The sequence below is a fragment of the Camarhynchus parvulus genome, chromosome 8 (assembly GCF_901933205.1).
Source record: "Camarhynchus parvulus chromosome 8, STF_HiC, whole genome shotgun sequence".
In the NCBI taxonomy this organism is placed as follows: domain Eukaryota; kingdom Metazoa; phylum Chordata; class Aves; order Passeriformes; family Thraupidae; genus Camarhynchus; species Camarhynchus parvulus.
In genome coordinates, this window is record NC_044578.1 from 29,681,296 (window position 1) to 29,694,707 (window position 13,412).

The 13,412-nt window shown below is 50.9% G+C and overlaps 1 protein-coding gene across 1 annotated transcript in view; it reads right to left on the reverse strand.

Moving 5' to 3' along the window:
• Positions 1-1,390: 1,390 nt before the first annotated feature.
• The window catches only part of NOTCH2 (notch receptor 2), a 91,953-nt gene continuing 79,931 nt past the window's right edge, over positions 1,391-13,412 (reverse strand). Inside the window, exons 27-33 of the mRNA XM_030953915.1 lie at positions 13,032-13,242; positions 12,318-12,414; positions 11,696-11,864; positions 6,754-7,055; positions 6,290-6,437; positions 5,942-6,039; positions 1,391-5,040 (exon numbers count right to left, since the gene is read on the reverse strand). Coding sequence (XP_030809775.1) covers positions 3,700-5,040; positions 5,942-6,039; positions 6,290-6,437; positions 6,754-7,055; positions 11,696-11,864; positions 12,318-12,414; positions 13,032-13,242 — 2,366 coding nt within the window. The 3' untranslated portion in view covers positions 1,391-3,699. The remainder of the gene's footprint in view (positions 5,041-5,941; positions 6,040-6,289; positions 6,438-6,753; positions 7,056-11,695; positions 11,865-12,317; positions 12,415-13,031; positions 13,243-13,412) is intronic.

Here is a 13,412-nt window from a genome sequence, read left to right on the forward strand (position 1 = left end):
CAGCTTGGATGCAGCACAGCAAGTTTCCACAAGCCCCTGGCCATGCTGGGCTGGGGAGGAGGCAGGAGCAGCCCCAAGACAGCTTCAAGTCTCAGCCTGAGCACCAGGGAGCTCGATGCTGCTGTGCCAGGGGCTCAGCAGAGCTCGCTAAACTTTGGCACAGATGTGCAAGCTGTGGGAGAACGTGGATGAACGCCTCCCGGAGGTTTGGACTCGCCCAGCTGGCTCTACCAGGAGATAAAGGAGCTGCACTGTTTGAATATTAAACCCTTAAAACGCCCCCAGCAACTTTACCTCTGCTCAGCATCGTAACTCAGCTGCTGGCTCCATCTGAGTCCACAGCAAGAGCTGGAGAACAGCCAGGTGAGCACCCGGGGAGCCCAAGGCTCCAGTGGCACCTCTGTGCTGCAAACACAGCTCAGCAGCTACTGACTGCTTGTTTTCTGATTGCTCAAGTCAAACTCTCCCAGCCTGAGACCAGCACAGAGGAGGGGTGGTTCCCTGTTTCAGGGGCTGGAGAATCACACATCTTCATGCTCTTGGTCTGGAGAAATGGAGGCTCAGGGGAGACCTTATCACTACAACAACCTGAGGAGGCAGTAGGCAGGTGGGGGTTGGTCTCTTCTCGCAGGTAAGAAGCAATAGGATGAGAGGAAATGGCTTCAGGTTGCACCAGGGGAGATTTAGACAGGATATGAGGGAAAATTTTGTCAATGAAAGGGCAGTCAGGCATTGGATCAGGCTGCCCAGAAAGAGGTGGAATCACCATCCCTGGAATGCTCCAAAATGTGGCATGTGGCATGTGGGGACATGGTTAAGCGGTGAACAAAACAGTGCCAGGGTAAAGGTTGGACTCGATGATCTTAGGGGTCTGTTCCAGTTTCAGCCTTAAGGATTCCATGCATCAGCTGCTGAGACAAAGCCAGGGAGGCAGCCCCAGCTCCAGGGATGAGAGTCCTCTTCTCTACTGAAAGGACAGGAAACAACCAAGGGCAGCAAGCAGGACCTGAGAGAGTGAGTGAATCCACAGCCCCACTGCCCACTGCCCAGCCCACACTCACTCAGCACCTTCCTAAAAGCCTTCCCTGGCTCCCACAGGCAAGTGAGAGCTCTCACCCAAAGTGCCCAGGAAAGGACCCATCCCAGTCCCTCCCCATCCTTCCCAGTATGCCCAGCTGCTTGGCTGCTGCTCACTGCCCCCTTCCCAGCTAACCAAGAGACCCAAAATCCACCTGCTACACCCACTCCAGGCTGCTTCCAGCTCCCTTGGGTGGAGCTACATGGTGAGGTTCACGTGGTGATGAGACAGAGCACCCCTGATTCATTTATAAACCGGTGGCTGTGCCACAGTAGCCAGGAAAACAAAATGAAAACAGCAGCACACAGAAAATGGGCACATACTTTTTATTCTGGGGATAAAAATTGCTTATACATTTGGCAGCAACTATTTTCATAAAAGACTTTTATAAAAAATGTAAAAATAAGCAAATATTTTCCATTATTAATATAGGAAAATGATGCTGTGTGAATGGTTACTCTACAACTTACGAGATAAAATACCACCTTAAGGAGATATTATCTTTACAAGTAGTTAAAAAAAAATAGAGAAGAAAGGCAGAGGGCCATCGTATTAACAGCCAGGCACGGAACCGGCTTCATTCCACAGAAAGCACTCATCTTGTAAAAGGTAGCCACATATATAAAAAGGCACTTGGTTATTTGGAGCTAACGAGCAAAAGCCCTTTGTTTCTTTAGCATGGTTGTAGCAACACTTCATTATTTGCAGTGAAAGGTGTACCTGGACAGACCCCTGGAGGTCTGAGTCAGCTGCCCCGCTGCAGCCAGCGTGCCGGGAATGCTGTGTGCGCCGGGAAAAGCGGCAGCTCCACACACAGCTAAAAACTAAAAACGTCAGCCCAAAGCGACGGCCCCGGGAACCAGCTCCTCCTGAGGCCCTGCCTTCATGTACCATGGGGTGGAATTGGAAAACAAAACAAAACAAAAACAAGCAAAGCAACTTTGACTCTTGATTAGAATGGGAGGGAAGAGCAGAGGCAATACTGTACACGGTAGGGTGTTGGATGGCGGCTCGCAGGGCAGCGGCCTTCAGTCCTTTGGCAGCAGCTGGCACCCCGAGCTCTTTGGAAGACGTGTCTGCAGCACTCCCCTGAAGAGGTAGGAGCAAACCATCCCCACAATGTTCACTTCGGCTGCTGGCTGGTCTGGAGCCCTTCGGAGAAGCGCTGCTCTTGTGGACAAAGCAGAAGGGGCGGCTGTGTGCCAAGGTCAGTGCCAACTGGCTGCCACAGCTCCAAACGATGGAGCAGCCGCACCACGAGCGGCCCTACTGTCCCACAGAGCACAGGGGCCCCCTGGGCTGGGAGAGCTCTGCTCAGGCTGGAGCTGAGGGCAGAGGACAGCCCCAGAGCTGTGCACCAGGCTGCAGGAGGCAATGGTTTCTGAGCTATTTGGTCGGCTGCCACAGCCCAGCTCCTGGAGGCCTGCGGGGCAGTCAGTGCTGCGGCCTCCGTGCGCTGCGAGGGGAGCACAGGCCGCTGTGACCCAGGGCTGCAGCAAAAGGGACACTTCTCAAAGGGCTGGGTGTCGTTCCTGATGCAGAAGGACACACACCGCAAACATGTAACCACATGTTTGGCACTTGTTGATAATACCATAAAGAGGCAGCATATGGTATCTGGAGGACAGGACACACAGCCACCCTTGGATGGAGGGGAGGGGACTACTGTGCAAGAACGCTGGGAGCTTGTGTTAGCAGTTTTTGAAACACTCGTGCTCATCCCAAAAGGCCTGTATCAGTTGCAGTGCATCTCTTCTGGCATGGGAGCCCATGGAGGCAGTCATGGATGCTCCTGGCAGGATGGGGGCACGGGGAGGGTAGTGTGTCAAAATGGTCAGGGGTGTCTCAGGGAAGAGATGGGCCCATGGGCCACTGTGGTGGGAAGACCAGGTCGGACCAGCGTTTTTGGGAGGGAAAATAACAAAACAAACAATCTAAAAAGACTATATGTATATATAATCTCATAATACCTGGGGAGCAGGCAGTGAGAACGCTAAGGGATGTTAGTGGGTCTCTACAAGGCAAAGACTCCTGAAGAGGAAGGGGTGAAGCTGCGTGACAGGAGGTGTCACTTGACCTGCAGGTGTTTTGGGAGGTCCAGCTCGCTTGCTGAGCAAGAGTGGACGAGGGAAGGAGCAGGGCTAGGAATGTGGGTGCAGCTCTGAGCTGTGTCAAGACAAGGCAACTTGAACTCGAGGAGAACTAGTAGAAGGTGCTTCAGAGAGAGGTTACGTGGGTAACAGGAGGAGTAACAAAATAAGGATACAAAGCTGGTTTTGGCTAAATTTCTGGAGAAATGACCACAGATGTATTAAGCTGAAGAGCTGTCTCCCCAAAGCAATGGTGGAACGTGTTTAAAAGCAGACTGGAGAATCCAGTGCAGACAGCAGTCACATCCAGTTGGTCAGAAGTGACCCAGCTGGTCTTCTCCATCACCAGCTTCTACAGTTCTCCATTTAGCATGAAAGCATACAAGTCTACAGCGACCACAGTCCCTCCAACGAAAGAACATCCTGGGCTCATTAAGACTCTTGGATACTAAAATGGTTCTTCATTTCCATCCTGGAAGACCTTCATGAGTTCTGGAGTCCGCTTTAGTGGGGCTGCTCTGTGGGCAGCCGTCAGGCGTACACCTGCATGTTGTTCCGCTGCTGCTCCGGCATGTGGGCGGCCGCGGGCCCGCGCTGGTTGTTGCTGGGACTGGTGGCCACGTCAGACCAGTCAGAGGCAGAGTGGGGGGAAGAGCTCGACCACTGGTCCGGAGATTCGGGCGACGGAGTCAGGTACGGGTGCTCCCCTTGTAAGTGCCGGTTGTGGCTAGGAGTCCGTTCTGTGGCCGAGGAGTAGCAGCTGTGCTGGGAGGGAGGCGTGGGGTACTTCCCCATCGAGCTCTGGAACTGGTGGTAGGCCGGGAGGACCGTCTGAGCCACCTGCCCATCCTGCTGAGGGATGGCAGCCATGGAGAACGAGGCGCTGGGCAGCTGGGCTAGATCTGGGATCTGGTACATGTTGCTAAGAGGGCCAGCCATGTTCTGAGCGCAGTTGGACTGGGCCTGCTGTGGCAGTGCTTGCTGGTTTATGCTGCCCTTGGGAACCAGCTGGAAAGTCATGATGGGGGGCAGAGACTCCCTGGACACCCCCAGGTGCTTCGCGTCCGCTTGAACCAAGCCGCTCTGCTGCGAAACGCTGGGGTGGGAATGCATCACCTGGGGCACCATGCCGAACATCTCGTTGTACTGGGACTCGTTCACCTCCATGCGGTTCATCCACTCGCTGGAGACGTTGCCTGGCCGCAGCCTGCCCAGCCCGCTGTTGGGAGGGGTGGTTCTGTGCTGAGACAGCAGCTGGCTGACGGAGGGCAGCACCGTGCTGGAGCCACGGCCCAGGGGCTGCATCTCGTGCAGGTTGGAGAAGGACATGGTGTGCGCGGCCTGCACCGACGCAGCCGTCAGCAGCGAGCTGGGCGATGAGTGCAGCACCCCTGGTGACGGCATCACAGGAGAGGGGGTTGGTTCAGATGCAAAAGCATGGGGAGACTCCAGGGAATCCACCGGTGACAGGGTCACGGAGCTCTCGGAAAACTGCCCTTTGCCCTCGCTGAGGGACTTCTTCCTCCTCCTCTTTGCATCTTTGGTGAGGCTAGTGGGCATGCCTTTGGCATTCGGTTTCCGTGACTTCTTGCTTAGTGATGCGTGTTTCAGGTTGAGGAAGGACCTGTTGGGGCCACAGATGACAGGGGAGAGGGCAGAGTTCAGCATGGCCCCGGGGTGCCCGGCAGGGCTGTGGGCCACGTTGTACTCGTTGAGGAGCTGCACGATGTCGTGGTGCATCCGGTCCTGGGCCACGTCCCGCGGCAGCCGGTCCATGTGGTCCGTGATGTCTCGGTTGGCAAAATGGTCCAGCAGGATTTTTGCTGCTTCAAAGCTGCCTTCCCGAGCAGCGAGGAAGAGTGGAGTCTCCTCCTGGAAACACAGAATAAATATTTTAGCAGCTCCAGTGTGGGGGGACTGACTTACAACTCATAGTCCCTTATGGTGTGGCAGACTGGCAAGCACTGTATCATGCAGTGTCATGTTAACAGTGCCCAAGAGCCACCCATCCTGGGAGTTGCCCACTGAAAAAGGCAGATTGCAGATAATTTCATACACAGCGGTGGAGCACAGGCTGAACTTTCCCACCAGGAAGGATGCTATTGTGCCCTGGAACCTTGGAGGAACCATGAAAGCACCTGGTGCCTTTCTCCTATTGCCTCCTATGAGGGAGAAGGTACAAAAGGCTAAAACAGCCCAGTAAGGAACTAGAACTTGTTGGTAGCTCTAAAATCTACTGAGTGATAATAATCCAAAAGAGATGCTTTAGGCAGAGGAGATAAATCAAGGACTGAGACACTGCAAAAACTAACAGTGAAGCTACAGAACATCTGCACAGTGCAGTCTGTCAAACAGAGGAGCTTGTCCCCCATCTCCACCCTGCACTGAGATCCCTGGAAACATCACAGGACATCACTGCTGCTGTGCCACCAGGTATTTTTCTAACTGCTAACTGGAATCCAGCTGTTTGACACCAGCAGCACTTCACCTGCTGCTCTCACACAGCAGTGACTGTGTCTTGCATTCCTTCCCTGCAAGGAAAGCAGGACAGCATTGATGCCCAGCACCTGGCCAAACAAGGAAGAGAACTGCTCTCCCATATCAGGAACCCTGTCAGACACCCAGCACCTGGGGAGAGCTCCAGTCACAGTCTGGGTTTGGAAGACCTGCACTGAGCACCCAGTTCAGAAAATCTGAACTTAGCTCACTACCAACAGCAAAGAGATGCTTTGAGATAGGAAGCACAGGCTTGCTGAGCACTGCCACACTGTACCTTGTTGTCCTGCATGTCTCTGTTGGCCCCATTTTTCAGCAGTACTAGTGTTGCTTCCACATTGTTGACAGCAGCAGCCCAGTGAAGAGCAGATTTACCTGCAGGGAAACACAACAACATCAGTAACAAACCAAGGAGCTATTTTGCTTCTCCTCCAGGATTATTTAGCCAAGCCACTGTGCAGCAGCCTGTAGTTTATTACCACTGGAGGACTTTGCAGGAGAGCCCAGTGTGTGATTTAGCTACAGAATTCATGCAGAGCTCCCACTTTGGGAGAGCACAACCCACCCCTCCCTGCTCACACCACAGCAAACATTTGCCCAGCCTGGCACACGGTGTTCCCATTACCGTGGTCATCCACGGCGTTGACATCAGCCTGGCAATTGATGAGCTCGGCCACCATCCCTTCCACAGCCAGACGTGCAGCCAGAATCAACGGGGTCGTCCCGTCGTTCATCCGAGCGTCCAGGTCTGTCACTCTGTTACGGATCAGGATCTGGACAACAGGGGAAGATGGATTTTTTTCAATACCACTACAGACCAAAACTGAGGAGAAATTTTACCATGACAAAGCAGCCTGAGCACTGAAATCCAAGGACCCAGAAAGCAGGTGACAGGCAAACAGACCAAATAAATACACGCCAGATGATTTATGCATGCTGAGCTCTTCAAGCAGTGAATACCCAAGGAAACTGGGTGTAGACAGCTCTGCCTCACCACCACACTGTGGAAGGCACGAGAGCAGGGTTGTGACTGAGCAGAGCACAGCTTGGACAGGCTCATATAAGCACAGAGCTCTCCAGCAGCCATACCTGGAAGACGCCCTGGGCGTCAGCAGCCACGGCCGCATGCAGAGGGGTCCGTCCCATGTTGTCCCGGGCATTGGCATCGGCCCCGGCATCCAGGAGCCGCTTGGCGGCGTCGGCTCGGGAGTAGCGGGCTGCCAGGTGCAGGGCCATCTCCCCAGTGCGGTCTGTCTGCGCCTGCAGGTTGGCCCCCTGGTAGATCAGATCTGTGATGATGTTTGCTGAGGAATCCTCCCCGTCCTCATCATCCTCGCTGATGTCGGAGCCGCCCGCACGCAGAGATGCCAGCATCAGTGGGGTGCAGCCGTCTGCAGAGGGGGAGATGGGGATACAGGAACCTGGCAGAGGCATGGAAACCTTCCTACAAGCCTTCCCCTTGAGCTACACACAGTGCCTCCAGTTGCTTTAACACAGACCTCTTCTTAAAGCCCCACAGTTAGCGAGTTGTCTTCCTTCCAAGCACGAGTAACCTACTGCAAACTCAACAGAACTTAACATATTCCTCTAAAGACTAAGATAATAAAACAAAAAAACTTTGCTGCTGAAGTGTAAAACTTCCACAAAAAGTAAAGGCTAGCTGAGAGAAGCAAGGGCTATAAAAATCAAAGTGATCTGATAACTCAGTGTAACTGTTTGTACAGATGTTCTAATCACATCCCTGGGGAAAAGAAACAGCTGAAGGAAAAATTATTCAACAACTAGCCACTGATTACTGGTGACATAGGTGACATTTCCTTCAAATATTAACCTGAAGTTAAAGCCTTCAAATCTACATCCAGGTTATCACAAGAAGGATCCTGAAGTTGTGACAGTCGAGCACTCAAAGGTGACAAATGCTCCAGGATGAATATTCTCACATAGTCTGAGTACTTTGGGAGATACTGGTCTTACTCTCCTCAAGCCTCCAGTGATGGGATGCAAACCTACTGTAAACCCAAGAGAACTTAAGATATTCCTGTAAAAACTAAGATCATCATAAAACAAAAAAACTTTGCTGCTGAAGTGTAAAACTTCCACAAAAAGTAAAGGCTAGCTGAGAGAAGCAAGGGCTATAAAAATCAAAGTGATCTGACAACTCAATGTAACTATGGATGTTCTAATCACATCCCTGGGGAAAAGAAACAGTTGAAGGAAAAATTATTCAACAACTAGCCATTGATTACTGGTGACAACTGGTGACATAGGTGACATTCACTTCAGATATTAACCTGAAGTGAAACACAGACAAAAGCCTTCAAATCTACATCCAGGTTATCACAAGAAGGATCCTGAAGTTGTGACAGTCGAGCACTCAAAGCTGACAAATGCCCCAGGATGAACTCTCACACACTCTGAGTACTTTGGGAGATACTGGTCTTACTCTCCTCAAGCCTCCAGTGATGGGATGTCCACAAAGACTAAAGTCACACTCATCCAACCAGGATCCCTGCATTGCCAGTGGAAAGAGAAAGGCTCCTCCAAACCTCTAATTTAACTTAGCTCCCCCTCTGATGAATCTCCCTCTCTGCCAGTCAGAGAGGACAGTGCAGGAAGACCACCTCATGCTGCTGATTTTTCACCCTTGTTATACCCTCCTTGATGCAAGATAATTAAGATTTAAAACATGTCCACGTATTTTCAGCAACCCATAAAAGTTGTGAGTGCTTGAGTTCCAGCAGCTTCTGAACATTATGTGAATTCCCTAAAGCCCCAAAACTGCAGCTGTAGTCACTGATGCTTCCCTGCTGATTTTACTGTGTTCCTGCACATCCTTCAGAGGCACCTGGAAAGCAAGAGGGACTGAGATGGCAGCAGAGGGGAACCTCACTCTGCTGATTGCTCCACTGGAGCCCACCAGCAGAAATACAGGAGCATTTTTTCAGCAAGTACCTGATTTATCTCATGGGCAAGCAGGGGACAAACAACAGCTGCTCTGCTTGCACAGCACTCAGTCACAGAGCACAAAGCCATACTGGGCACATAAACAAGGTGATATCTCCTACTGGAAGTAACACACACAGCTCTAATGCCCTGCTCCCCTTCCCAGCTTCTGATCACTGAGCCTTCCTGGCTCTCTGCTTTAGGACAGTCCCAAAACTTTCTAGAAATCTGCGTTTCCAGCAGGGGCACTGGAGGAGCAGGCTCTGCCCAGCTCCAGCAGCCTGCACGCTCCTCCTAGTGGCTCCCCACCACAGGACACACAGCCTCCCTTCCTTCCCCAGGCTTTGCACAGACAGCAGCCAAGTGCTGGGTTCAGTTCCAAGATCCAGCCCTGTCTGCAGACCCTCTCTGCTGCTCTCCAAAGCTGTACCTCCCTTTGTGCTGCTCCCTCCCGCTGCTGGCTCTGCTCCCTTGTCCCAAATGAACTCTCCTCAGTATTCCAGTCAGGCTGGGCTCTCCTCCGTACTGCCACAACACAAAGAGCAGAGACACAGAGCACAGGAAGGAGCTTTCCTTTCCCCCAGCACCCCAGCTCTGGGAAAAACCACTCACAGGCTGGGTCTGCCTTGCTCAATCACTGCAGCTATCCTGGATGTTCGTGCCTAGCTTCTCCCCAGGGACAGCACAGCATTAAATCCCTGGAATGATTAGCTGCCACCCTCCACAGAGTTTCTCAGGTACATGCAGCTCTTTTCAGAGCCTTGCAAGTTGGCCACACACGGTTGGTTTTATGAGGCTAGCAAAAGCACATCCAGCTAGACAGTCACAATTAAGTGCTTGATGGACTACTAGAGGAAAAAAAAAAAAGCTGTGGACACAATGTCTTTTTTCCCCCTTCCAGCTTGTTCTCTCAAAGAGCTGGAAAAGAACCCAAAAGCATCCAGCTGGAGGCAGACATCCAGCATGGAAAATTCCAGTCTAAACCACTGAAGTTTCAGTAACTGAAAGAAAGAGGGGCATAGAATAGAGACAGTTCATCAATTTTAATTATAGGTGGTGTTACCAGTTATGCTATAATCACATTACCCTGGTTACACACTCACAATAACTGCAGTGAAAAGAATGTCCTCCCTGCTCTGGGGGACACAGCAAAAGAATAGCATGGGGAGACAAAGGTGGTGGCAGCATTTTACAAAAACTCTTCTGTTTGCTGTCTTTCAGTAGGACAGCCCCTGAGTACACGTGAAAATGCAGAGTGAGATAGTAAAGCCAGGAGTTCACCAGACAGGTACTCCTGAAGGTCAGGCACAAGGTACTCAAAGCTGGGATATAAGGAACCCACAGGGAAAATCTCCAGGCAATGCTTCTGGAGAACACTGGAGGTCTTGGCTCCCCCCAGATTTGAGAGACTGCAGAAGGTGTGGGTTAAGAGAGGGCACAAACCCTTGGTACACTGAGCTGTTTCTCCCCTCTCAGGAAGAGATCTCTGCTGCTCAACCTGCACCTGCAGCCAGGATCTAGCTCACCCAGCCTCAGGTGGCTCCAGCCCAGACACCTGCACTCAAGGCAGTCAGCCTGAACACCCTTTGTAATTAGTGAGGGGCAGCAAAGCATTACTGGGGTGTGAAATCCACTTTTCAGACTTCTCGGGACAGAGGGCAACTACCTCTCAGAAGGGCCCATTTTTTCCAAGTGCCTGGGAAAGTGAGGGTGGCCAGGGCAGAGAAACAGCCACATTAACTGTGAGAAATCCTACCCCTCCTTACTAACCCCTTGTTCCAACACCTCTCAGACTTTTAAAATTATTTCTGCCCCTGACAGCTGCTTGCTTCTGATGCCACAGAGAGAAATAACTTAGAGCAGCTTGCTGCAAGCTTGACAATTGTATCTGGATGGCAGGAAAACAACTCACAGGTCAGTATTATTTCATTGCTGTTGTTGGACAAAGCTTTGGGTGAACGTGGAAATAAACTGGAGCCTTAAGAACATTATTGCCTGCACTTGGAAAGCTTCTAGCCTGCCACACAGCTAGAAGTTTCAATTGGGGAAATAAAGAAAAGCTTAAATTTGGCAGAAAGTGATGGTTTATGTTCTCACACTCATTACACAAAAATCCCTCCTTCCCTTTGCATTTAGGAGAGCCAACGGGTCAATGAGCAGAAAAGACAATAGGAAGGAACTGAGAGAATGGGTCCATTCATCCTTAAATTGCATGGAAATATTCCCACAAAACACAGCAGAAAAAGGCATTGCAGCAATATCATCAGCATCGCCTCTCTGCATATGAACAAGAGCCATGCTTGCAGCTCTTCCAAGCAGAATAAAGTCCTTGATCAACTGGCTCCTCTCAGAGCCCAGAGATCAGTTCTTACCAGGTGACCCACCCAGCCCCTCACCAACTTATACAGCTTCAGCACCACAGTCATAAAAGCAGAAGAGGGTTCCCAGGGCATCTACTCATTTGGGACTGAGAGACAGCAAACATGCCTGCATGTGAAAGAAACCTCCCACGTCCACAGTTCTGTTATGAATTCAATGACTTGATCATCATAAGCTGAAGATATAAATCAGGGAATAAAAAAAATCAAGAACAATCTTGCTGCATTGCTGCTCTGTTCAGGACAGACACCTCACACACTGCTAATGAGGGTCAACTATCTGCCAAAAAGTCATCTTATTCAGGAAAAGGCCATCCTTGCTTGCTCAGCTGATAACAGACACCTCAGGTATAAAATCTGCTAAGCTGTCCTTAGAAAAGTCTGGCATGGATATCTGCAGTGAACCAGCTGGAGAAACTGGGGGTTATTTCCAGCACGATTATGCATTCAGAATTTCTGACAGTATCACTTAGGCACACACTGTTACAAGTGAGATTCTACAGGTGCTTGCTAAGTGAATTTTCCTGCTGGCTCCATGATATTCCACGTGCTACAGACCATGGTTTCACCTTTCCAGCAGTGCACACATGTGCTTCCCTTGGGCACCATGCTGGTGATCCTGCATACTCCATTCCATTTGTACCACCAGCAGCCCCAGCCACGGGGCACAGGGCGGGCTGGCAGGACACACAGACACTCTGAGTACTGACCTGGCCCCCTGACGTTGACATCCAGCACATCCACCTCCTGATCAGCCTGGGGCGGGGTGAGGGCCAGGGAGGTGCTGCCGCAGACGTCGGCCGCCTCCAGGTGCTGCTGCGTCCACTGGCGCTGGTCAATCTGCTCGTCCCCCTCGGGCAGCAGGGCCTGGTCCTCAGCCTGGGCACACACACAAGCAGCTGCTTCAAAACGCCCAGCAAGCGGCCAAAGACACTCAAAGCTCTTCGTTTTGGTGGGGATTTTTGTTGCGTTTTGGTTTTTTGTTTGCTTTCTTGGTGTTTTAGGGGGGGTTGTTTTATTTTAAGCTAATGGTGGTCTGCATTTACTTCTGCTTTCATACTCTCACCATACATTACCAGGCCTGAGCTGCCAGACATGTCATTAACCTTCTTGTCCCTCCTGCTGCTGTAGGGAGGGGACACTGAGACAGAAGGTACTGACTTTCTCCACCAGCCTGTGGTGGCAGTGTTAACCTGAGGATTTGCTCCTCAGATAACATTAATAATATTTTACCAATCCCTAGGCCAAGGGATGTTTTGAGCAAGGGAAGGTAATGCAGATGCTTGTCTCACCAGCAGTTTCAGATGGTATTTAAGTGTTGGAGCTCCTCACCTTAGCTCTCTTGGGCTGAGGTCCACCATCTCCTGCCCAGTGCTCAGTCGTCCCAGGGTCGGCCAGGTTACCCTCTGGTATCTGGACTGACAGATTTCTGACAAACAAGGAGAAGATATCACTTTGCAGCCTGAGCAGGTGCTACTGCTGCTACTTACACTACCCTGCAGAGACTAACAAAGGGGTGCTTGTAAGTTTGGTAGCTTGCAAACAGAGGAACCAAGAAATCACAAATTTCAGGCAACCAATGGTGGCATTAAATGCACTTAGAACTGAAAAGCAGTTTAATTCAGTAGAAAGCCAAAACTGCATAAAACTTTTGAAACTTGCCATTACTTCTCAGTCACATTTTTGATGCATTGATCTAGAGATATTAGAAGTTTGCTGTCATCTATCAACCTAAAATGTCTCACCTATTCCAGGAGAAAATTAGGCAAACAGTGCCCAGCTGCTGATATATACTGCTCAGTGTCAGAAAACCAAACAAAGCCAGGACATCAGATTCCTGCTGGCATTTATACATTACAGTTAATTAAAATTCTTCCGTCCAAACCAGATGTTTTTAAATTTAGAGGAATAGCCTAAGACGTTCTAGTTTAAAAGGAAGCTTTCTCTAAGGAGTTAAGTGCCTCTGATGAAACATATTTCAGCCACATTCTCAAAATCCTCAAGCCAGTAATAAACAGAGTGGCAGTGGCCTAGATGCAAACTCACTTGAGTCCCACAGCGTCCTCCCCGACGGGCTCTCTGCGTTTGTGGTTGCTGGGGTCCCTGCGCAGGATGAAGCCCTCGGGGAGCCACAGGGAGCCATGCTTGCGCTTGCGCTTGGCCATCATCACCCCCAGCAGCAGGATCAGCAGGATGATCAAAGCTGCCACAGCAAGCAGGTAAAGCAGCTGGGTCTTTGGTGGTAACAAGGGCTCACCTGAAAGTGCCAGTTAAAACACAGTGGGATTAACAAAGTGGAGACAACAATCTTCAACCTACAGACTCTCTTTTCTCAGCACAGCCCTTCCCACAGGGGGCATATTGTCTCTACAGAGTTGAGGTGCCACCGAGACTGCTGTAAGTACACATCCCTTCTTTTTGACTTCC